Below are 23,972 nucleotides of genomic sequence, written 5' to 3'. Positions count from 1 at the left end.
AACTGGTTATCCCCAAGCAGCTTCTGGGTAGTCATCCTGATCAGCACCCAAAGGCATCTCCAACTTGAGAAGAGCCAGGAGCACAAAGCCGCCAATGGGCCCTCAACATCAGCGCTGACCACTTGAATACATGTGCTGTAAAAACAGTGGTGGCTACCTTGGCTCAGGAGATTTGGACAGCAACATGTGATAAGCCCTATGCCTTGATCCAAATGACCCGAAGTGGACCCTTTAAAGTTTACCTTACACTGACGTATTTCAAGTGAAATGATAAAACAACTGGGATCTGTCTGAAAAATCTCCAGGAAAAAGAGAGAGGAAAGAAAAGAGAAAACATGTGGAGGTTGTATGGAGCAAGGTTAACAAATGATGTTGACTGTTGGAGCGGGGCGACAGCCACGTGGGGATTCACTATACTGCGCTCTCTACCGCGTGGTTGAACAGGCTTCTTCGGCACATTAATGGAAAACAGAGTTAATGTTACAAATGTAAATACTCAAATCCAAAGCCATAGAATGTCCCTGAATCAATCTTTACAACTGGGTTGGGAACTTCAGTGTATGCAATAAATACAGGCTCCAAAGCAAACATGAGACCAATTTCCAACAGGCTTCTTGGTTGTAACACTGCATTTATCCAGTTCTTCCACCTAAGAAGAATAATGATGATGGTGACAGCAACAAACATATACGCCTGCCACATACTTGGTGCTGTATGATTTGCAAGTTATCTTCTCATTTAATCCTCATGAGGGTTGCATATGAAGAAAAGAAAACACAGAGAAGGGAAACGCCTTCCCAGACAGGAAGCAGCAGGGCCATGATCTAAACCTGGGTGGATTCATTCCCAAGCCTGCGCTCTTAAGGTTTACCCAGTATTGCCTAAGGTGACTGCATGAAGAGCATTATTATTGTCTTATAGTCCTGGAGAGATGGAAGCAACCCCCTCCCATGAATAAATAAAAGGGCTTAGCTAAAGAAAAATGGGATTTGGTTTGGGATCTGAAGGAGGGGTTAGCTTCCACCTTTGTGCACTGAGTGCCATTTGACCTTTGTTTTCGGGGGAGGAGGGGAACGCGCTGTGCAGCCTGCAGGATTCTTAGTTCCCCGACCAGGGATTGAACCTGGGCCACGGCAGTGAGTGCCGAGTCCTACCCAACGGACTGCCAGGGAATTCCATTTGACCTTTTTAAGAAGAAATGATTTGGGGAATACTGACAAACCTTGAAGTTATAACATTCAATCTAATGAAACCTAGACTTGGGGCTGAGGTGCGCTCATTATCCGTGCAAAGTCGGAAGTAAACCTTTGTCGGCATGAACAGTGTGAAAACCTAAACGCATGCTGAAAGTTAATACGTGCTGTTGTGGATCTGTGCTCCTTCCGATCAGCTGCTTTTTCATACTCTGTGGACACTGTATATTTTGTCGCTGACCATGTTTTCCATGTTCCTTTGGCTTCCTGGGAAGCTGTAGCTCATAGCAACATTCCCTTTACATTGAGAATAAAATCCAGAGTCCACGAGGAACTCTGCAATGTGGTCCCTGCCTTTTCTCGGACCTCAGAACTGACAACCTTCCCTCTTGCTGCCCCCAGCCCATCCACACTGGCCTGCCAGCCTTCCTCATTCCTGCCTCAGGCCCTTTTCAACACTTGCTGTTCCCTCTGCCTGGTAGCTTCTTCCCACCACCCTTCCCCCATTCTCAAATGACTCACTCGTTCCCTTCAGATCTGTCCCCTCCCAAAGGCTTTTTCCACTCCCCTCTGACCTATCCCCAATCTAGTCCCCTTCCAGCTCCTTACTCTGCTTCATGGTCTTCACAGCTTTGATCACTGCCTGGAATTACATTACCTGTTTATTTGTTTACTGTTAAGTCACAAGAGGGCAGGGACTTGGTCTTGTTCACTGCTGTTTCTCCAAGAACACAGAAGGTGCTTGTATTTGTTAAATGATCTATTTAGGAATTTATGGCATGCATTCTGTGTACTAATCTCATTTTGGGCTTTAACTCATTTCTCCTTTAACCTGATTTCCTCATCTATTTAAGTTTATCCTGCTGTAAAAACTATATTTTTGTAAGCTGTCTTAAATTTTTTTTTTGGAATGAGGCTGAATATATATACATACATACATACGTACACACACATGCACTTTTAAAAATGGCAAAAAATAGGTAACAAGCAGATGACTGGAGCCTAGTGTAACTCACTTAATAACTTCAATACCTACATGTTGTCAGCAAAAAAAAAGCTGGCTTGCTTTTGCACCTTTTCCATATCATCCTTCCTCCACCGGGAATTCTGCTTTAACATATGCTTCCGGCCCAGGACCAGCACTTGAAGATTCTGCTTGGCTAGTTGAGAGACCACATCTAAGAGCTAAAAAACACAAAGCCAGTCCCCAAGAGGGTCAAGGGAAGAATCTCAAGTAAGGGGATTGATTCTTGCAGATGGTAATCTCAATGGTCAAATAGTCTTTTCCGGTAAGAGGTGAGAAAACATTCCTTAAAATAACAGTCCATCTTTGCAAATAAGCATGAGGAAAATGCTCCCTTGTCACAACTTAATGTCTAACACCTGCCCACCGGCCAGGCTACACTGGATACCTGGGGAGGTTTCTAAGCATAGACCGTGTTCCCTAGAGTTCATGGGGATAGAGGTAAGGGGACTAAGAAGGATGGGGTTTGGTTCCTACACACTCCCAACCTTGTTTCAACACAAACAGCTCAGCTTTTGTATACAGTATTTATATATTGGTATTCTGCATAGGCTTTCATTTGAGTAAAGGGTTCTACTTTTTTTTTTTAAGTTTGTAAATGGCCAGAATTCTGACTTTTCAGTCAACTTTTCCATGTCATGACTCTGCTGAGACTGCTACCTTTCACTGAAATCCCTTTTTCCTCCCAAAGGTCTGTCAATTTCCATTCTCTAGCTTATTTTCCACTCAGTGAATCTACTCCCCATTCTCTCCACTTTCCACGTCTTGTGCGCACATGAACTCCTCTCAAAAGTTTACACTGGGATTTTTAGTAAATCTAGTACTTTGGTGAGCTTGCTTACATTCATTATTTCATAAGGAAAAGTCCATAGATTACTTTTATGTACAACCTATTAAACTAAGCTATTAATGGGTATTACTAAGTATAATATGTAAAAGCTAATGAAAAACTATAACTTAAGTTATATAATAGTGTATCAGAAGTATAAAAGTTCTGTAATTTATAAAAACTGTTGGGCTGGGACTTCCCTGGTGGTGCAGTGGATAAGAATCTGCCTGCCAGTGCAGGGGACACTGGTTCGATCCCTGGTCTGGGAAGATCCCACATGCTGCGGAGCAACGAAGCCCATGTGCCACAACTACTGAGCCCACGCACCACAACTACTGAAGCCCGTGTACCCTAGAGCCCATGCTCCGCAAAAAGAGAAGCCACCGCAATGAGAAGCCTGCACACCACAACCAAGAGTAGCCCCTACTCGCCGCAACTAGAGAAAGCCCACGTGCATCAATGAAGACACAACGCAGCCAAAAGTAAATAAAATTAAAAAAAATTTTTATTAAAAAAAAACAACAACTGCTGGGCCTACGAAAATCACAAGTTGAAAGTCACTGAAGAAATCCTTAATTTTCTTGGGTCTTGGTTAGAAAAGGCATTTTCTTTAGTCTAGCTTCCCCTTACTCATAAATTTCTTCCCATGTAGACTTTCAGGATATTATTTAAAATTCTCTGATCAATAAAATTTCATTTATTTATTTGGTCAGTTGTCAAATATTGCTTGAGAACCTGTTATGTCTAATACACATGCAGACTCCTGTTAGTCTAATAATGAATTAACAAGGGCTGAATTTTTAAATTACTGTTTAATGCTTTGGATTTATGTATTTTTTTGGCCCATCCAACTCCATTACTAATCTTATTATTTTAGGAAACAGTAGTGAGTTTTATTATCACGAATTCTTAGTTCTAGAATTAAAGGACAGAATAGACACAAGTTGGCCACTGAATGTGAGCTGATACTCAAGCAGAGAAGTGTATCAAGACCAGTGTGAGGACTCTGACCCAAAGCTTTATGACCAGTAAAATAAAATTCTTCCCTTCAAAGCTATGAATAATGGCTTCTGTGTTCATTCAACAGTTATTTCCCAGCCCTCTCTATGTACGAGGCACATGGTAGGTATCACAGCTTACAAAATTTTGAAAGACATGGCCCCTGCCTTTAGTGAGGGAGTGCCTAATAATTTTCTTACCCAACTATCAAGCCTGGGAAGATGTATATGCTGGCTCTACATATACTGGATGGTTAATAAACATTTTCTGATTAGCTGAAGAATATGCCTACCTCTATTTTTAATCTATCATAAAAGTAGCTCATTATTGAAAACTTGAAAAATATAGACAAGAAGGCGAAAGAAGAAATCACTCATACCTCACTACCCAAAGACTGCTAACATGTTTTTGCCAGTCTATTTATTCTATGCATTTTTACATAATCTTATAAGCCACTATTTTAAAAGTTGGGTTAGTAATTAAAAGTAAACATCTTCACTAAAAAAGTTTGGTTCATGGATTCAAACACCCCAAAAGACATTGAGAGTGCATCTCCTTCAAAGTGCATTTATAACATTCCTTTATTAAAGCTATGCTGAGATTACAGATTATTTTCAACGAGCCCAGATACAAAATAACAACTGGATTCATTAAGAGGAATGACGATTGCTTTCTAAAAATTCCTATATGAATTCCCACAAAGTTATTGTAGAGATACAAAAAAAAAAATCAAACAAAACCAATTTTTGATACTGATTCCATGCATTTGAGAAGACATGGCTTAAAGAAAAGCACAATTGGGTCTTCACATCTATACCTTGGTTTAGATAAATAGCCTTGAGTTTACTAATATTAAGTTAAAGGTAGGGGCCCAAGGACCAGCAGAAAAGGCTTACCCTGAACTACTCTGAGGCACCATCTTGTGGCTGAGAGGTCTCTACTAGTAGCAGCTCTCTGAGAATGATGCAAACAAGGGAGAATAAAGACACAGGAAAGAAAGATGAGTGTACGGAATAGAGGCACTTGCCTGAAATTCTGTGGACAATCTAGCTATGAGCCTACTTCCTCTGGGGTAAATTCCAAGGCTGGGTCCAGTGGGCTGGGTCAGAGTCATAGGTATACTCAGAATAGAAAAGAAAAAGTAAATTCACCTTAATTCTATGTTAGATCAAAAATAAAATGGGGAGAAATTTCCACTTCTGGGAAGATGGAGTGGATGTACTTTTCCCTATTTCTTCCACCATGTACAACTAAAACCCCAGATGTTATACATAAAACAAACGTAAGACTTTGAAAAGTACAGACAAAAAGGTAGACTGGCTAGGGACCTTGGGACATGAGGAATGACATGTTGGTGTTGCTTGGATTTCCTTTTTGCCTCATATATCCTATACTTGGAGATCAAGAAGCCAGCAACCTGGAAATGCCAATGGATGCAAACAAAAAAAAAGACCAACAAAGGCCAGTTCTCACTAGCCAAAGGACCAGAAAAGATGCAGTCTAGCAACACAGAAAACCTGCTGGAGTGATAACACCAGGAGACTGTAATGTTATATGTGTGTGTGTGTGTGTGTATACACATGTAATACCTAGAGCAACCATTAAAAATGCTATACAGGGGCTTCCCTGGTGGCGCAGTGGTTGAGAGTCCACCTGCCGATGCAGGGGACACGGGTTCGCGCCCCAGTCCGGGAAGATCCCACATGCCGCGCAGCAGCTGGGCCCGTGAGCCATGGCCACTGAGCCTGTGCGTCTGGAGCCTGTGCTCCACTGCGCAATGGGAGAGGCCACAACAGTGAGAGGCCCGCGTAACGCAAAAAAAAAAAAAAAGGCTATACAAAGAGTATACTCAAAAACATGATTAAAAAACAAAACAAAATACCCACTATAGACACATAAAAATGGAATTCTAAAAAAAGTTAAAGTAGCCCACAGGAAGGCAGGAAAAATAAAACAGAAACAGAAAACAGAGATGATAGAAAACAAAAAATAAAATGGCAGGCGTAAGCCCTAACGTATCAATAATAACATAAAATACAAAGGGTTTTAATACATCAATTAAAAGACAGAGCACATACCAGAATTCTATTCCTTTTTAAGCCTGAATAGTATTCCATTGTGTGTATATACAACATTTTGTTTATCTATTCATGTCGATGGATATTTGGGTTGTTTCCAAAACCCTCCTTCCTGAACTTACCCTGTAATGAATATTCCTATATACGAGGCATATTGATTATAGTTATCTTGCTGGAAGAACTGGCATAGAACTTCTAATGTCTGTAGACATCAAATCCCAAAGACTTTAGAGTTTTGAAGATCTACAGTCCACACAACTCAGGAAATGTCAGAGACTGCAGAGGGGGAGGTAAAAAGTTAAGAATAGGGAGAGGAAGTTACACTTGCTATTTAGGATTACTCAGGAAAGCTCTTGCTCTCATTGGCCTCTCCCACCTCTCAGGCAGCTTTTCTATTTCCTGAGCATCCCTATGCACTTATTTCTACCACATGTAGCTCTGCCAATTGTATTTTTACCCTAAGCTCAGGAACTACCTTTCAGAAGTTTTACGCCAAAAGTAAGTCACTTATGAGTAATGTCACTTGTGAATTAAAAAAAAAACCAACCCTCTTATGTATTCCTACCAGAGACAAAACAAATTAGAATAGAAGCCAAACCAGAAAATGTTTGCACCAAATATTAAGCTGCAACTTGTTTTTACTCTTCTGGTTTTTGGAGAATCATCCTTTAGACATCTTAAGGAGCAATGTGGGAGGGGAGGTGAGTGAGATCTGATTCCAGCTTAACCTTGAGATACTGAGTACCCAGAGTTCTGGAATCAATTTGGAATTTTAAATATTCTCTAGAATCAGCTGTACTGTGCATTTTGCTCTACTGTGTGGCTCAGATTCCAGACTCCTTAGGCAAGTCCAGAATTGTCCTCACCATCTCTGGGTTCTCCAGGTTGAGAACATCCCAGAGTGGATCTTTTTTTTTTCCCTTTAGTATTTATTTATTTATTTGCTTGCACCGGGTCTTAGTTGCAGCAGGCAGGCTCCTTAGTTGTGGCTCGCCAGTTCCTTAGTTGCGGCACACGGGCTCCTTAGTTGTGGCATGCAAACTCTTAGTTGTGTCATGCATGTGGGATCTAGTTCCTTGATCAGGGATCAAACCCGGGGCCCCTGCATTGGGAGCATGGAGTCTTTTTTTTTTTGCGGTATGCAGGCCTCTCACTGCTGTGGCCTCTCCCGTTGCGGAGCACAGGCTCCAGATGCACAGGCTCAGCGGCCATGGCTCACGGGCCCAGCCGCTCCGCGGCATGTGGGATATTCCCGGACCGGGGCATGAACCCGTGTCCCCTGCATCGGCAGGCGGACTCTCAACCACTGCGCTACCAGGGAAGCCCCAGGGAGCATGGAGTCTTATCCACTGCACCACCATGGAAGTCCCCCAGAGTGGATCTTGGCTTCTGTCATCAGGACTGCCCTAAGCTCAAGGAAACTCTTCCACATCTCTCTCATTTAAACCTAATCCCTGTTCAGAGTCTCAAGGGGAGGATGGCCTTTTCCAGGATACCGACCATTCTGTACACATGGATATTTGTCACATACTCCTTTATCCTTCCTATGAAGGCCCGGTTTGGTCTTGGATGAACCCTGAAGACGATAAGTCAGACACAAAAGGATGAATATTGTATGATTTCATTTATACGAGTTACCTAGAGTAGTCAAATTCACAGAGACAGAAAATAGAATGGTGGTTGCCAGGGGCCAGAGAAGGGGAAATGAGGAGTTATTGTTTAATGAGTACAGAGTTTCAGTCTGGGAAGATGAAGAAGTTCTGGAGATGGATGACGGGGATTGTTGCACAACAACGTAAAGTACTTAATGCCACTGAATCATACACTTGAAAATGGTTAAAATGATACATCGTACGTTATGTATATTTTACCACAATAAAAAGTTTTACTACAGAAAATTTTAAATACAAACAAAAATAAGCAGAATAGGATGATGTGCCCATCACCCAGCTTCAATAATTATCAGGTCATGGCCAATCCAATTTCATCTATATCCGCACCTACTTCTGCCTCGGATTATTCTGAAACAAATCCTAGACATCATTATCATTTCAACTGTGAATATGTCAGAATGTATTTCTAAGTATAAGGACTCTTAAAAAAATAAGCATAATACCATTATCACATCTAAAAAAATTAACAATAATTCCTTAATATCAAACATACAATCAGTATTTCTATTTCTCTAGGTTACATATTTTTAAAAAATCGGCATCTAAAAGAACTCCATACATTGCGATTGCTTGACTGCAGTTAAAGAAATGCTAGTCTGATGGAAGTTCCCACATTTAGATTTTGCTAACAGCATCCCTGTGGTATCATGTAACATATTCTCTAGTCTTTCTATGTTTCCTATAAATTGGTAGTTAGACCTAGAGACTTGATCAGATTCAAGGGTTTTTTTGGTATGTATGAGTGTGCATGTGTACATTTAAAATTGTGGCCCTGATAAAGTGAAAAGGTCAGTTCATTCATCAAAAATGAACAACTTCTCTGTCAGTCACTAGGCAGAGGGTACTGGGGATGCAGATACCGATATAAAGACACATTTATCCTTAGCCTCCAGGAGGTTGCAGTCAAATGACTATAATGTGATGTAAAAAGTGCTAAGGAGGAGGACAAAGAATGGGCACTTAAATCAGACCAGGGGTAGGGACAGTGGTCAGGGAAGTCGCCACAAAGGAAGCAACGGCTGAGCTGTGTTTTCAGATGAATTAATCCAGGCAAGGAATGGGAGTTTCCAAGGACAAGAAGCAGCATGTTGAAGGTGGGGGCTCTTTATTAGCGTGCTGAATTCAGGGAACCGCCGAGGTGTGGGAGGTTGACACAGGGAGTGTGAGCTATAAGGCTGGAAATGACTGTAGGGGTCAGATCACAGGGGTCCGTGTAAACCATGATAAGGAATCTTTTACCACCTGAAAGCAGTGGAGAAAAACAAAGGATTTAAACAGGAGCGTGACATGACTACCCATTTAGAGGTCAAAATTGTGGATTGCAAGAAGGCTGGACTAGAATAGGGAGATCAAGTAAGGGGGCTTCTGCAGTAATTCAGGTAACAGATAATGAGAACTGAGGTGCTGGCAGTAAGGATGGAGAGAAGGGAGCCCTCTGTGAGTAAAGCAGAACTGATCAGACTTAGTCATTGACTGAATGTAGGAAACAGGGAGAGGAATAAACCAAGGAAGAGTTGGACAACTGGATGGATGATGGCAGCAAGACAGGGTCTATGAGAGGCAGAGCTCGTGATATCCCCAGGCGGGAGATGCCCAATGGGCAGCCAGTCAGGTGACTCATTTAGGAGAGGGCTTTGAGATAAAATGAAGATTTGGAGTCATCAGGAAACACATATGGGCAGGAGCCATCAGCAAATGGAAGAGGTCTAACAGACTCAGAAGGAAAGGAGCAGAGGATGAAAACTGAGTAATACTATTACTTAAATGACAGAGTTATAAGAAAAGCCATTAATGGAAGCTGAGGAATGGCCAGAGAGATAGAAGAAAACCAGGAGACAGTGACCAGTCTCTCAGAAAGACTATAAGGAACGTTTCAAGAAGGAAGGAGAGATGAGGCATCAGCGCTACAGAAACACCAAAACATGGCCTGCACCCCAGAGGCGGCACTTTGATGATGCCATGGGGGGCAGGATGGCGAATTCACTTGGTTTCCTAAACTCTCTATATAAAGCTGCAGTCTGCTTTGTCCAGAGAGACTGTCTTACAAGCACGGCTCTTTTTTGCTTACCAAAAATCACAATCAATTATGCTTTTCATTTCAGATACTGAGTGGTGTGGCCTCTTTAGAACCTCCAACCTTCCAGAAGCTTCACTGAGTAAGGAAGAGGTTTTGTTTTTGTTTTTTTAAGATGGAAGAGACTTGAGAATGTTTCTCTTCTGGTCAGAAAAAGTCAATAGCAAGGTAGAGGCTGAAGATACAGGCATAGAAGGGATAATTGCGAGAACAAGGTTCTGAGAAAGGGGGAGATCTAGAGAACACGCAATGAGACTACCTCTTGCACCGAGGTGAGTTTGAGCACAGGCTCGTTGGTTTGATTGCGTGGTTGGTGCACCTGTGTGCGGTGACTACGTCAACACGTGAGGTCATTCCTCCTGATAGCTTCCATTTTCTGTGTGCCACACGTGAGTCAGTGGCCCAGGGAGGCTGGAGGGGGTGGTAGAGGAGGCTTGAGGGCTGCCTGTGGCGCAGATGAGATGCAGCTGGCGCGAGACTGGGAGTGGGAGCCAAGCGGACTGCGGATGTAAAAGCGCAAAAGCCCAGGTGAGGCTGGAGGTGGCAGCAGCGGGGACAATGGGGAGATTTACAGCCCTCTGCATCCTGGCTGCAGTGCGGGATAATGATCAGGATAACAATTGATCGGCTGCCCCTTGCTCCACGTAAACATTTGGTCAAAAGGCATTTCCAGGTGGAACCATAATGGAAACATCAGTCATCTAATATCACTCTATCTATTTACTATTAAAGATACCAGTCCAAATTGATATTTATATAGTATAAGATCTGTGGTTTGGGGTTCTGGCCTGAGTCAGGAATTCCAAATTCCTATCTCATTTATTTGTTCAGATCTCTTTAATTCTAAAATGTGAATAAGGTGCCCCCGACCCTCCTTAACAGCGTTGTCATTTATCAAGTCATCATCAACAAACATGTAAAATGTCATCACTCGCAATTTGTAAAATGAAAAGATTTTTGGAGAAATGATCTCCAAACCACCTGGCTTTCAGGGCAGGCTCTCTCTGACAATGTCTCTTCCTTTTAATGACTTCAGGAAACACCTAGGGGTCTATTTGATAAGGTGGTCCCAGGGGGCTGCATTTTAATGCTGAAGTCTGTTTCCTTCCTCAACTACCTCTCTCTCCACCTTCTGTCCAACCTCCCTGCCCCCCTTTAATGAATCAGTGAGGGAACTGTGAGAAGCTCTACTTATCTTAGCCTTAGGAGCAGCCCCCCAATTCTCTTCTGCTGTTAGAGCCCAGCACTTCGTGGACACTGCACCCAGTGTCATTCCCTGGCAGCTTCTGATGCTGCTATTCGATGTGCGAAATGAATGAGTGTCAATTGCTCTCAGGAACCAAGGAAAGTTTGAAGATTCTTGCACTCAGCCCTGGACAGTTTTCTTTAAAGGATCTGCTATAGAAGGGGAGCTTGATTAAAGTAGAAATTATTCCCCCTGGAAACAGTTAGAAGCTGTTATAGGTGCAAATTGCAACCAGGTAGCATGTTTGAGGAGCAAGGCCTCATGCACTCAATGGGTCTAAGCTTTTGGAGGCCTCACTTTTCTCAGATAAAGCCATGCAAGTGCTCACACCAAGGAGGACATGAGGTGATTTCATCTTTGAGCTGCCCCCTCTTTACACACACACACACACACACACACACACACACACACCTGTAGTTCAGCAACCTGAGCTGGGGAAGGAAAGCAGATTAATTTTAAACAGAATGTTGACATTAAAGCGACTACTTTGAGTTATTTATAAGTAGAAAAACTTTAAATTCCATAAAAAATCAAAGAGAAATTCTTAAAACAACCACAAATAGCCTGCATATTGTTCCAACATGAAAAGATACCGATTACACACCAGTTACACACTGGTCATTTGGAACCCTAAAGCCAGGAAACACATGTCCACTTTTTATGATGCTATTGCTTCACTAAAGACAACCTCATGGCAACATGGGGCATGAACTAGGATGGATGGTCCGGGGGGGTTTCCCATTGGAGTCTGGGTGTCTTTCAGGATATGATGGTGTTAAGTCAAAGGCAGACAAGAGAAAGTAGGAAAAGAAAATAAAGACTCTTTGGATCATTTTCTTTCATGCATTAATTAATTTTGACAATTGTTTCCTACAAACTAAGACAAAATGAAACCACTTCAGGGCACAATGATTGATGAACTCTATGGAGGCAGTGTTGTCAAACTCAGAAGACCACAAACACAGTGTTTTTAACTGATGCACTGTGCATTCCACAAAGTTAACAGCAGAAGAAACAAGGGAAGTCATAACTTATACTAGAACAATGGAGTTTTCTACTTGTTTCTATGTTCCTACAGGCTGCAGGTAAGCTAATATCCAGTTTCATTCTCTTCTTTGCCTTTGTTCCTTTCACTTTTCTCTTGAACTATGTTTTAGAAAGAGAATCCCTGTCTTAGAAATAGTCCTTGAGTGAATGCTGAATTCACCATTTTTCTGTGTACCTCTGGAAATGCCACCAAGGAGGAGAGTGCAGGAAACTCACCAAGGTTGTGGCTCAAGGCTCTCACCACGTTTTCATCTGCCAGCTACTCACTGGTAGTCTCAGTCTCAGTTCTACGTTTGAGAGTTACTGCTGCTTGCCAGAGACAGTGGAAGGAAGAAATATCACTCTTTACTTAAAGGTCAATGATATTTCCATGCTGAACTGTTCAAGCGCTGTATACCATGTAAGATCCAGATGAGCATTTAATGAAGACAGGAGTATTGGAATAAGGTGAGAAAAGGAAGTGTTTTAGAGAAGCAGCAGAAGCTGGGGTGAGGAGAGAGGGGGAAGCTTTCACTGGGTGGTATTCAAGGAGTGGAAATTTCATAAGCCTGGTGGCATAGTTCCAGAAAGGAGAGGCTGACACTGAGCTGGAGTCCTGCTCCCACCTCTGGGACCATGTGCTTTAAGCACAGATTTAAAACTCTGATGACTGACTGAGTCTATAAAGCTCTTTGAATCTCTTGGAAGAAAGTATATACACAAAATACTACTACTTTATTATGATGTCATAAATGTTCCCACTGGTTTATATGAGACTCACCGTGTCCTATATCCTGCTTTCGTTAGTCATTGATATTTTAGGGAGATTTCAATGATCTCATGTTGTCTTTAACCAATGAAACAATTCTACTAAGGAAGAGAAATGCCCTTCCTGACTTGGGAACATCCTGTCAAGTGTGGGATGTGTTTCCTGCCTGCCATGTCTTCTCCAGTCTATGCCATTAGCATCCACACAGTTATCAAGCCTTTTAGAAAATGATTAAACATTTTCTAAATGTTCAGAACATTAAGCTGGATGGATTTCCCCATCCAGCTGAGAGTCAGAGCTGTCTAGAAGACAGCAGATTTGGCTCCTGACTCATAGTGTGACTTTTCTCCAAACATTTACATGCATTCTTTGGTCTTTTTAGTTTTTCTGTAAAATATCTGTGTTTCCTTGATCACTGTGAGGCAGGAAAGGATAGTATTTTGAAGACTGAAAACTAATTTCAGGAAGATTAAATTAACTTATTCTGATGCATATTAATTTCCACTTTTAAAAGTTAATTAGGGCTTCCCTGGTGGCGCAGTGGTTGAGAGTCCGCCTGCCGATGCAGGGGACACGGGTTCATGCCCCGGTCCAGGAAGATCCCACATGCCGCGGAGCGGCTGGGCCCGTGAGTCATGGCCGCTGAGCCTGCGCGTCTGGAGCCTGTGCTCCGCAATGGGAGAGGCCACAACAGTGAGAGGTCCGTGTACCGCAAAAAAAAAAAAAAAAAAATGTTAATTAAAAACTTCTCCTAGGGTTCTAGATCCCGTCCATGTACAGGGAATAATTTGTTCACACTGGGAAAGTATGTAAACATTTTCAGGCTCATAAGCCACCACTTAATGACTAAAAGAGAAAGAATATGATAAGTAGGGCTCTGGAGGACTGAAATTTTGTGTAGCTTCTCCATGCCTGCACTGCTTCACACAGCTTTTGTCTTGGTACAGAGCCATACACAATTGTACACTATAGTAATTTGCTTTTATTTCTGGAACAGCCCTGTCAGTTCAAAACATAAAAAACACCTAGGTATATAAAAGATACCTTGGACATCTCCAGTTAATGTTCCAAGCTGTCTATCTGTACAGTAGAAGGGTTTACACAGTAAACGAAACTAATAGAGACATAAAAGAGACTTTTCCAATTTATATCTACTATTTAATAGCATAGTGATTAAGTAATAAAATAGTAATAGTAATTAAGAGCACAATCTTTAGCGTCCAGCTGCCTGGGTTCAAATTTTGGTTCTACGAGGTCAGAGCTGTGTGGACCTCTGTTACATTTCCTCTTGAGCCTCTGTTTCAACATTGGTAAAATGGAGAGACAAACTGGCTTATAATGGAGATTAATTTCGATGCATGTAGATACAAAGCACATGGAAAAATATTCAATAAATATTAGCTATTATTAGACAGTACAGTCTGGATTAGTAAATTTAGACCTCCCAAGCCCTACTGATCCCCCCAAACACCCCCCGCCCCCGCCGAAAAAAGAACAACACAAAAGAAAAGGAAAGGAAAGAGAATAAAATTTAAAAAGAGAAAGAAAAGAAAGATTCTTTTGGTATTATCATAGATTTGGGTGATTTTTGTGTTTATCTCTCAACATGTTGAGTAGAACATAAACGTTCAGGTTTAGAAGGCAAAAAGAACATGTGCATCTAAACTTAATCCCACTTGAAACTCCCAATAAAACTATAATACAGAGTCTTTCTAAAATGACAAACCCACAGAAACATGGAGAATAAGAGGGGAGACAACATCAGTAAAATCTAGAAGCTGGAAAGCAGACAGACAAGTGGTAACCGACCCTGCAGATCCAACAGAGTCAAATTTGAAGATGGGTCAGCTAAGATCCAACCCAACCTCTCAAGACTCCAGAACTAGAAGCAAAGGGGGGAGGCTAAATGGGGGTGTGTGGTTAACTAAGGAGAATCAGGTAAAAGCTGCTGAAGAAAATTTCGATTCCTAGATTTGTGTGCCCCTGCCCCCATCCATATTGCCCCTGCTGGGGTGGGGGAGGGAAGTCTGAAGATTCATTACGAGGATGTGGTAAGTCAGAGGAAATCTAGCCTGGCATACCAAGCACATGTGACAGTGTGATCACCATACTGAAAGTAGAGATTAAGTGAATGCATGCATATTGAAAGCAAAATGCAGAGAAACTCAGACTTTCCCCCCCTGATTGGCCCTCAGAACGCTGGCAGGAAGGCCTTTACCCTGCAGTCAGAGGACTGAAAACTCTCCTCTGGGGAATATGACCAGTGAAAAAGGAAAAAAAACCTAAAGATTCTGATTATTGGGAATTCCCCAACAAATGACCCACCCAGTTCACCCAGCTGGTGAAGTCAACTGCAACAAGCCCCACCTACACAGTCAGAGCTTCCAATCAGCTCTTTAGATCATCATTAACCATAAGCAGACAGCAAAGAATTATCAGACAGCTGTGGAGAGCCTGCAAAATGTTAGACTCTAAAACAACTAAAGAAAACAAAAACCTGAAAAAGCGAAGACTACAAAAGGAGAAGGCAAAACCCCCAAAAAAACCTCTCATAAAAATTCTGTAAGGGAGACTTTCAAGATGGCGGAGGATTAAGACGTGAAAATCGCCTTCCTCCCCACAAATGCATCAGAAATACATCTACATGTGGAACAACTCCTACAGAACACCTACTGAACACTGGCAGAAGACCTCTGACCTCCCAAAAGGGTCTTGGTGCTCTGGCTATGTGTCAGGCCTGTGCCTCTGAGAAGGGAGAGCCAAGTGCAGGACATTGGTCCACCAGAGACCTCCTGGATCCACATAATATCAAACAGCAAAAGCCCTCCCAGAGATCTCCATCTCAACACTAAGACCCAGCTCCACTAAACGATGAGCAACCTCCAGAGCTGAACACTCTATGCCAAACAACTAGCAGGACAGGAACACAACTGCACGCATTAGCAGAGAGGCTGCCTAAAATCATAATAAGGTCACAGACACCCCAAAACACACCACCGGATGCGGTCCTGCCCAACACAAAGACAAGATCCAGCCTCATCCACGAGAACACAGGCACTAGTCCCCTCCACCGGGAAGCCTACACAACCCACTGAATCAACCTTAGCCACTGGGAGCAGACACCAAAAACAACGGAAATTACAAACCTGCAGACTGCAAAAAGGAGACCCCAAGCACAGTAAGATAAGCAAAATGAGAAGACAGAAAAACACACAGCAGATAAAGGAGCAAGATAAAAATCCACCAGACCTAACAAATGAAGAGGAAATAGGCAGTCTACCTGAAAAAGAATTCAGAGTAATGATAGTAAAGATGATCCAAAATCTTGGAAATAGAATGGAGAAAATACAAGAAACGTTTAACAAGAACCTAGAAGAACTAAAGAGCAAACAAACAATGATGAAAAACACAATAAATGAAATTTAAAATTCTGTAGAAGGAATCAATAGCAGAATAACTGCGGCAGAGAAATGGATAAATGACCTGGAAGATAAAATAGTAGAAATAACTACCATAGAGCAGAATAAAGAAAAAAGAATGAAAAGAATTGAGGACACTCTCAGAGACCTCTGGGACAACACTACATGCACCAACATTCAAATTATAGGGGTCCCAGAAGAAGAAAAAGACTGAGAAAATATTTGAAGAGATTATAGTTGAAAACTTCCCTAATATGGGAAAGGAAAGAGTCAATCAAGTCCAGGAAGCACAGACAGTCCCATACAGGATAAATCCAAGGAGAAACACACCAAGCCACATATTAATCAAAACTATCAAAAATCAAATACAAAGAAAACATATTAAAAGCAGCAAGGGAGGGCTTCCCTGGTGGCACAGTGGTTGAGAGTTCGCCTGCCGATGCAGAGGACACAGGTTCGTGCCCCGGTCTGGGAATATCCTACATGCTGCAGAGCGGCTAGGCCCGTGAGCCATGGCCGCTGAGCCTGTGCGTCCGGAGCCTGTGCTCCGCAACGGGAGAGGCCACAACAGTGACAGGCCAGCATACCACAAAAAAAAAAAAAGAAAAAAAAAGCAGCAAGGGAAAAACAACAAATAACACACAAGGGAATCCCCATAAGGTTAACAGCTGATCTTTCAGCATTAACCCTGCAAGCCAGAAGGGAGTAGCAGGACATATTTAAAGTGATGAAAGGGAAAAACCTACAACCAAGATTACCCTACTCAGCAAGGATCTCACTCAGATTTGACAGAGAAATTAAAACCTTTACAGACAAGCAACAGGTAAGAGAATTCAGCACCACCAAACCAACTTTACCACAAATGCTAAAGGAACTTCTCTAGGCAGGAAACACAAGAGAAGGAAAAGACCTACAATAACAAACCCAAAACAATTAATAAAATGTTAATAGGCACTTACATATTGATAATTACCTTAAATGTAAATGGATTAAATGCTCCAACCAAAAGACACAGACTGGCTGAATGGATACAAAAACAAGAACCGTATATATGTTGTCTACAAGAGACCCACTTCAGACCTAGGGACACATACAGACTGAAAGTGAGGGGATGGAAAAAGATATTTCATGCAAATAGAAATCAAAAGAAAGCTGGAGTAGCAATTCTCATACCAGGCAAAACAGACTTTAAAATAAAGACTATTACAACAGACAAAGAAGGACACTACATAATGATCAAGGGATCAATCCAAGAAGAAGATATAACAATTGTAAATACTTATGCACCCAACATAGGAGCACCTCAATACATAAGGCAAATGCTAATAGCCATAAAAGGGGAAATCAACAGTAACACAATCAATAGTAGGGGACTTTAACACCCCACTTTCACCAATGGACAGCTCATCCAAAATGAACGTAAATAAGGAAACACAAGCTTTAAATGATATATTAAACAAGATGGACTTAATTGATATTTATAGAACATCCATCCAAAAACAACAGAATACACTTTCTTCTCAAGTGCTCATGGAACATTCTCCAGGATAGATCATATCTTGGGTCACAAATCAAGCCTTGGTAAATTTAAGAAAATTGAAATGATATCAAGTATCTTTTCCAACCACAACACTATGAGACCAGATATCAATTACAGGAAAAAATCTGTAAAAAATACAAACACATGGAGGCTAAACAATATACTATTGTTAAATAACCAACAGATCACTGAAGAAATCAAAGAGGAAATCAAAACATACCTAGAAACAAATGGCAATGAAAACACGACGATCCAAAAACTGGGATTAAGCAAAAGCAGCAAAAGCAGTTCTAAGAGGGAAGTTTATAGCAATAAAATCTTACCTCAAGAAACAAGAACCATCTTAAATAAACAACCTAACCTTACACCTAAAGCAATTAAAGAAAGAAGAACGACAAAGTCAGCAGAAGGAAAGATATCATAAAGAGATCAGAAACAAATGAAAAAGAAATGAAGGAAACAATAGCAAAGATCAATAAAACTAAAAGCTGGTTCTTTGAGAAGATAAAAAAAATTGATAAACCATTAGCCAGACTCTTCAAGAAAAAAAGGGAGAAGACTCAAATTAATAGAATTAGAAATGAAAAAGGAGAATAACAACTGACACTGCAGAAATACAAAGGATCATGAGGGATTACTACAAGCAACTACATGCCAATAAACTGGAAAACCTGGAAGAAATGGACAAATTCTTAGGAAAGCACAACCTTCTGAGACTGAACCTGGAAGAAACAGAAAATATAAACAGACCAATAACAAGCACTGAAATTGAGACTGTGATTAAAAATGTTACAAAACCAAAAGCCTAGGATGGGGTGGCTTCACAGGCAAATTCTATCAAACATTTAGAGAAGAGCTAACGCCTATCCTTCTCAAACTCTCCCAAAATATAGCAGAGGGAGGAACACACCCAAACTCATTCTATGAGGCCACTATCACCCTGATACCAATACCAGACAAAGGTGTTACAAAGAAAGAAAACTACAGGCCAATATCACTGATGAACACAGATGCAAAAATCCTCAACAAAATATTAGCAAACAGAATCCAACAGCACATTAAAAGGATCATACACCATGATCAAGTGGGGTTTATCCCAGGAATACAAGGATTCTTCAATATAAGTAAATCAATCAGTGTGATAAACCATGTTAACAAACTGAAGGATAAAAACCATATGATCATCTCAATAGATGCAGAAGAAGCTTACCACAAAACTCAACACCCATTTATGATAAAAACCCTCCAGAAAGTAGGCATAGAGGGAACTTACCTCAAATAAAGGCCATATATGACAAACCCACAGCCAACATCATTCTCAATGGTGAAAAACTGAAACCATTTCCTCTAAGATCAGAAACAAGACAAGGTTGTCTACTCTCATCACTATTATTCAACATCGTTTTGGAAGTCCTAGCCACAGCAATCAGAGAAGAAAAAGAAATAAGAGGAATCCAAGTCGGAAAAGAAGAAGTAAAGCTGTCACTGTTTGCAGATGACATGACACTATACATTGAGAATCCTAAAGATGCTACCAGAAAACTACTAGAGCTAATCAATGAATTTGGTAAAGTAGCAGGTTACAAAATTAATGCACGGAAATTGCTTGCATTCCTATACACTAATGATGAAAAATCTGAAAGAGAAATTAAGCAAACACTCCCATGTACCATTGCAACAAAAAGAATAAAATATCTAGGAATAAACCTACCTAAGGAGACAAAAGACTTGTATACAGAAAACTATAAGACACCAATGAAAGAAATTAAGGCCGATACAAACAAATGGAGAGATATACCATGTTCTTGGATTGGAAGAATCAACATTGTGAAAATGACTATACTACCTAAAGCAATCTACAGATTCAGTACAATCCCTATCAAACTACCAATGGTATTTTTCACAGAAATAGAACAAAAAATTTCACAATTTTATGGAAACACAAAAGACCCCAAATAGCCAAAGCAATCTTGAGAAAGAAATGGAGCTGGAGGAATCAGGCTCCCTGACTTCAGACTATACTACAAAGCTACACTAAACAAGACAGTATGGTACTGACACACACAAAAAAATATAGATCAATGGAACAGGATGGAAAGCCCAGAGATAAACCCATGCACATATGGTCACCTTATCTATGATAAAGGAGGCAAGAATGTACAATGGAGAAAAGACAGCCTCTTCAATAAGTGGTGCTGGGAAAACTGGACAGCTACATATAAAAGAATGAAATTAGAACACTCCTTAACACCATACACAAAAATAAACTCAAAATGGATTAAAGACACAGTGACAGGCCACATAGCACAGGGAGATCAGCTCAGTGCTTTGTGACCACCTAGAGGGGTGGAATAGGGAGGGTGGGAGGGAGACGCAGAGGGAGGAGATATGGGGCTACATGTATATGTAGAGCTGATTCACTTTGTTATAAAGCAGAAACTAACACACCATTGTAAAGCAATTATGCTCCAATAAAGATATTTTTTAAAAATCCTATGAGATAAAATAGTGTATTCAGAAACAGACTTTTTTTTTTTTTAACATAGTACTGCAGTGAACATTGTGGTACATGACTCTTTTCTCAGGGTATATGCCCTGTGATGGGATTTCTGGGTCGTACGGTAGTTCTATTTTTAGTTTTTTTAGGAACCGCCATATTGTTCTCCATAGTGGTTGTATCAATTTACATTCTCACCAACAGTGCAAGAGGGTCCCCTTTTCTCCACACCCTCTCCAGCATTTATTGTTTGTAGATTTTTTGATGATGGCCATTCTGACTGGTGTGAGATGATATCTCATTCTAGTTTTGATTTGCATTTCTCTAATGATTAATGATGTTGAGCATTCTTTCATGTGTTTGTTGGCAATGTGTATATCTTCTTTGGACAAATGTCTATTTAGGTCTTCCGCCCATTTTTGGATTGGGTTGTTTGTTTTTTTGATATTGAGCTGCATGAGCTGCTTGTATATTTTGGAGTTTAATCCTTTGTCAGTTGCTTCATTTCCAAAATTTTCTCCAGTGCTGAGGGTTGTCTTTTCATCTTGTTTATGTTTTCCTTTGCTGTGCAAAAGCTTTTAATTTTCATTAGGTCCCATTTGTTTATTTTTGGTTTTATTTCCATTTCTCTAGGAGGTGGGTCAAAAAGGATCTTGCTGTGATTTATGTCATAGAGTGTTCTGCCTATGTTTTCCTCTAAGAGTTTGATAGTGTGTGGCCTTACATTTACGTCTTTAATCCATTTTGAGTTTATTTTTGTGTATGGTGTTAGGGAGGGTTATAATTTCATTCTTTTACATGTAGCTGTCCAGTTTTCCCAGCACCACTTATTGAAGAGGCTGTCTTTTCTCCATTGTATATTCTTGCCTCCTTTATCAAAGATAAGGTGACCACATGTGCAAGGGTTTATCTCTGGGCTTTCTATCCTGTTCCATTGATGTATATTTCTGTTTCTGTGCCAGTACCATACTGTCTTGATTACTGTAGCTTTGTAGTATAGTCTGAAGTCAGGGAGCCTGATTCCTCCAGCTCCATTTTTCTTTGTCAAGATTGCTTTGGCTATTCGGGGTCTTTTGTGAGAAACAGACTTTTTTAAGAGGAAGAAAATAAAGAGAAGCCCTTGGGAGTTAAAACATGACTGCCACCATGAATAATAATAATTATAATAACAAATAATAGGAAGAGAACACTGAGGAAGTCTCCCGGGAAAGGAGCAAAGAGATAAAAAATAAGAAATTTGGAGGACTAGTCTTGGAGGTCTGACATCTGAGTAACAGAGAGGGAGAGAGAACAGGGAAAACAGAAGGGAGTCATCAATGAAGTAACCAAAGAACATTTCCCCAAACAGAAAGACAGTAGTTTCTAGAATGAAATAGTCCATTGCATATCCAACTTTATGGATGGCAAACAGACAATACCGAGTTGTTCTACTATAAAATTTTATTACACCAGAGACAACGGGATGATTCTAAAAGCTTCCAGAGGGGGAAGAAAAAAGCAGATCACACAGAAAAGATCAGGATTCAGAACGTCTTCGGACTTCAAGGGTAACTCTGGAAACATGATAGACTGTCTGTAAAATTCTGAAAGAATGTATCTCCAGGGGGCTGTCATCTAATAGTGACAATACTGCCTTTTCCTCACACAGCTGGGGTTGAGTTTTGCTACACAGGTTTTCAAACCTAACAACGACAAACAAGAATATTATTTACACCATTGTCAGGGTGGTGTTACCTGGCTAGGGTTGGGGGTGGGGTAGGAGAAAGAAGAGGTTAGGAGAAGAAAGAAAAGGATAGTCAGTGTACTTAGGGAGCTTCCTAACCCAAGTGGTGGGTATAGGGGTGTTCGTTTTATTATTAGTCTTTACATTATACACTTACATTTAAAGTCTTCTTTACACATGATATGTTTTACACACACACACACACACACACACACACACACACACAGACTTTGTTTTATGATCCACACAAAGCTGCCAATATTCTACCATTTTTGAAGTACAAAAATAGCAACCTCATATGTTTAAACCTAACAATTCAGGCTCAGCAATGTACCTTACACCCTTTAGGCAAGTTAAGAGCCTAAGTTTCCCCACAGGCAAAAATGCAGAGTGGAAAAAAAAAAAACCCACGCAATTTAAGAGTAATGAACTCTCATAACTGAATAACTCTCCTATTGTGTATGCACAATACTATAATTCCTGTCCTCTAAAAAGTTAAAACGTAAGACTCGAATGGGGAAATTCCTTTGCGTTTCCCAGAGAAAAGATCTGGCAAGTACTATATTCACGTAACTACAGTTTAATGTAATAACATAACAATGAGGACTTAGGAACAGTTTTTAGAAATCCCCAAACCCTCACATTTCCCTCACTTCTGCTTTTCTTAGCAGAAATGGGGACACAGAAACTGGAAATGACAGGAAGCAATAATGGGGATGTGATGTGAGGGACAGATTCAAGAGGAGGAATTAGATATAAAAGGAGACAAGTGTACTTGATATTCTCTAATTAAGGAGGAGACATGGGTGGACCGAGCGGGTTCTTGGGAGAAGAGTTGTTTTGAGGCTCTTTTTTCAGGCACATAGATTAAAAATTCACATAAATCAAAAAGTAGAATCTTTGACTTGTCTCCTTTTAGCTCTGATTTACGGGGCAATTATGATGCACCTTACGTGTCTTTATATACATCATCACTTCATCCTCATAGATGTCCCATGAATTTGGTACCATTGTTACCACCCTGCTCCAAATACCTTTTTAATATGAGGTAACAGGCTCAGCAAGGTTAAGGAAGTAGCTCAAGGTTACAGGCCAGCAAATAGCAGAGCTAGGTTTCAATCTGAGGTAATTCTAATCTCAAACCTACTTTTGTAATCTGTAACCTTCTTTTACAATATAAACTCTCAATCCTAACTCCTTTCTTTTCAAAATGTTCCCTTCTTAATCCTGCTCCTTATTCTACACCTAACTGTTACTATGATTTTTCTAGTAGCATCTACTGCCCCATCCTTCCTAAATGAGTTGTGGGAAATCCCTAGGTACTTTTGTTTGAAAGACTAACACTGTATTTCTCACACTGGGCTATACACAAGCAGCACTTGGCAGTATGCTGGGGGTTCGTGAAGCCATAGGATAAACAAGGCATATCCTCCTGAAGTGACAATTTATTGCAGGTTTTATTTTGGGGGAGAATCTTGGTTTTAATTTGAAAACAAACAGAGATGCTGTGATATCTTTAAATGCAAGATCTGCACTAACTTTTAGGATAAAACAATAAGGTTCCAAGACACTTTGTATTTGCATATGACTTGAGTCATTCAATATGAAACACCTTCACACTGACATATGTCAAAAAACAAACCAAAATAAATATCCCCAAGTACTTGAGGCTGTACATTCCATTTCCAAGGTAACAATTTCTCACATTAGTAGCACCATCTCAAAACACAACTGGTTGCCTTAGAAACGGCTGTGACTATGCGCACGTGCAATAAATGTATCTATGTACGAATGGGAATAAACAGGTTAAAAAAAAAAGCCAAAACCTGTTTTCAAAGGACTGATTTTCCAAAATAGAAACAGGTAAACTGAAAAAACCCAC

General features: G+C 40.6%; 1 protein-coding gene across 7 annotated transcripts in view; it reads right to left on the bottom strand.

Annotated features, from left to right (window-relative positions):
* PRORP (protein only RNase P catalytic subunit) overlaps window positions 1–23,972 on the bottom strand; it is a 132,185-nt gene that overhangs the window by 9,453 nt on the left and 98,760 nt on the right. For all 7 annotated transcript variants that reach the window (XM_032621548.1, XM_032621553.1, XM_032621552.1 and 4 more), the window contains exon 6: window positions 2,230–2,378. In XM_032621548.1, the coding sequence (XP_032477439.1) occupies window positions 2,230–2,378 (149 nt within the window). The remainder of the gene's footprint in view (window positions 1–2,229; window positions 2,379–23,972) is intronic.

This window comes from Phocoena sinus, chromosome 2 (assembly GCF_008692025.1).
Source record: "Phocoena sinus isolate mPhoSin1 chromosome 2, mPhoSin1.pri, whole genome shotgun sequence".
Taxonomy (NCBI): domain Eukaryota; kingdom Metazoa; phylum Chordata; class Mammalia; order Artiodactyla; family Phocoenidae; genus Phocoena; species Phocoena sinus.
Note: the sequence above shows the minus strand (reverse complement) of the source record. Positions and strands in the feature narration are given on the sequence as shown.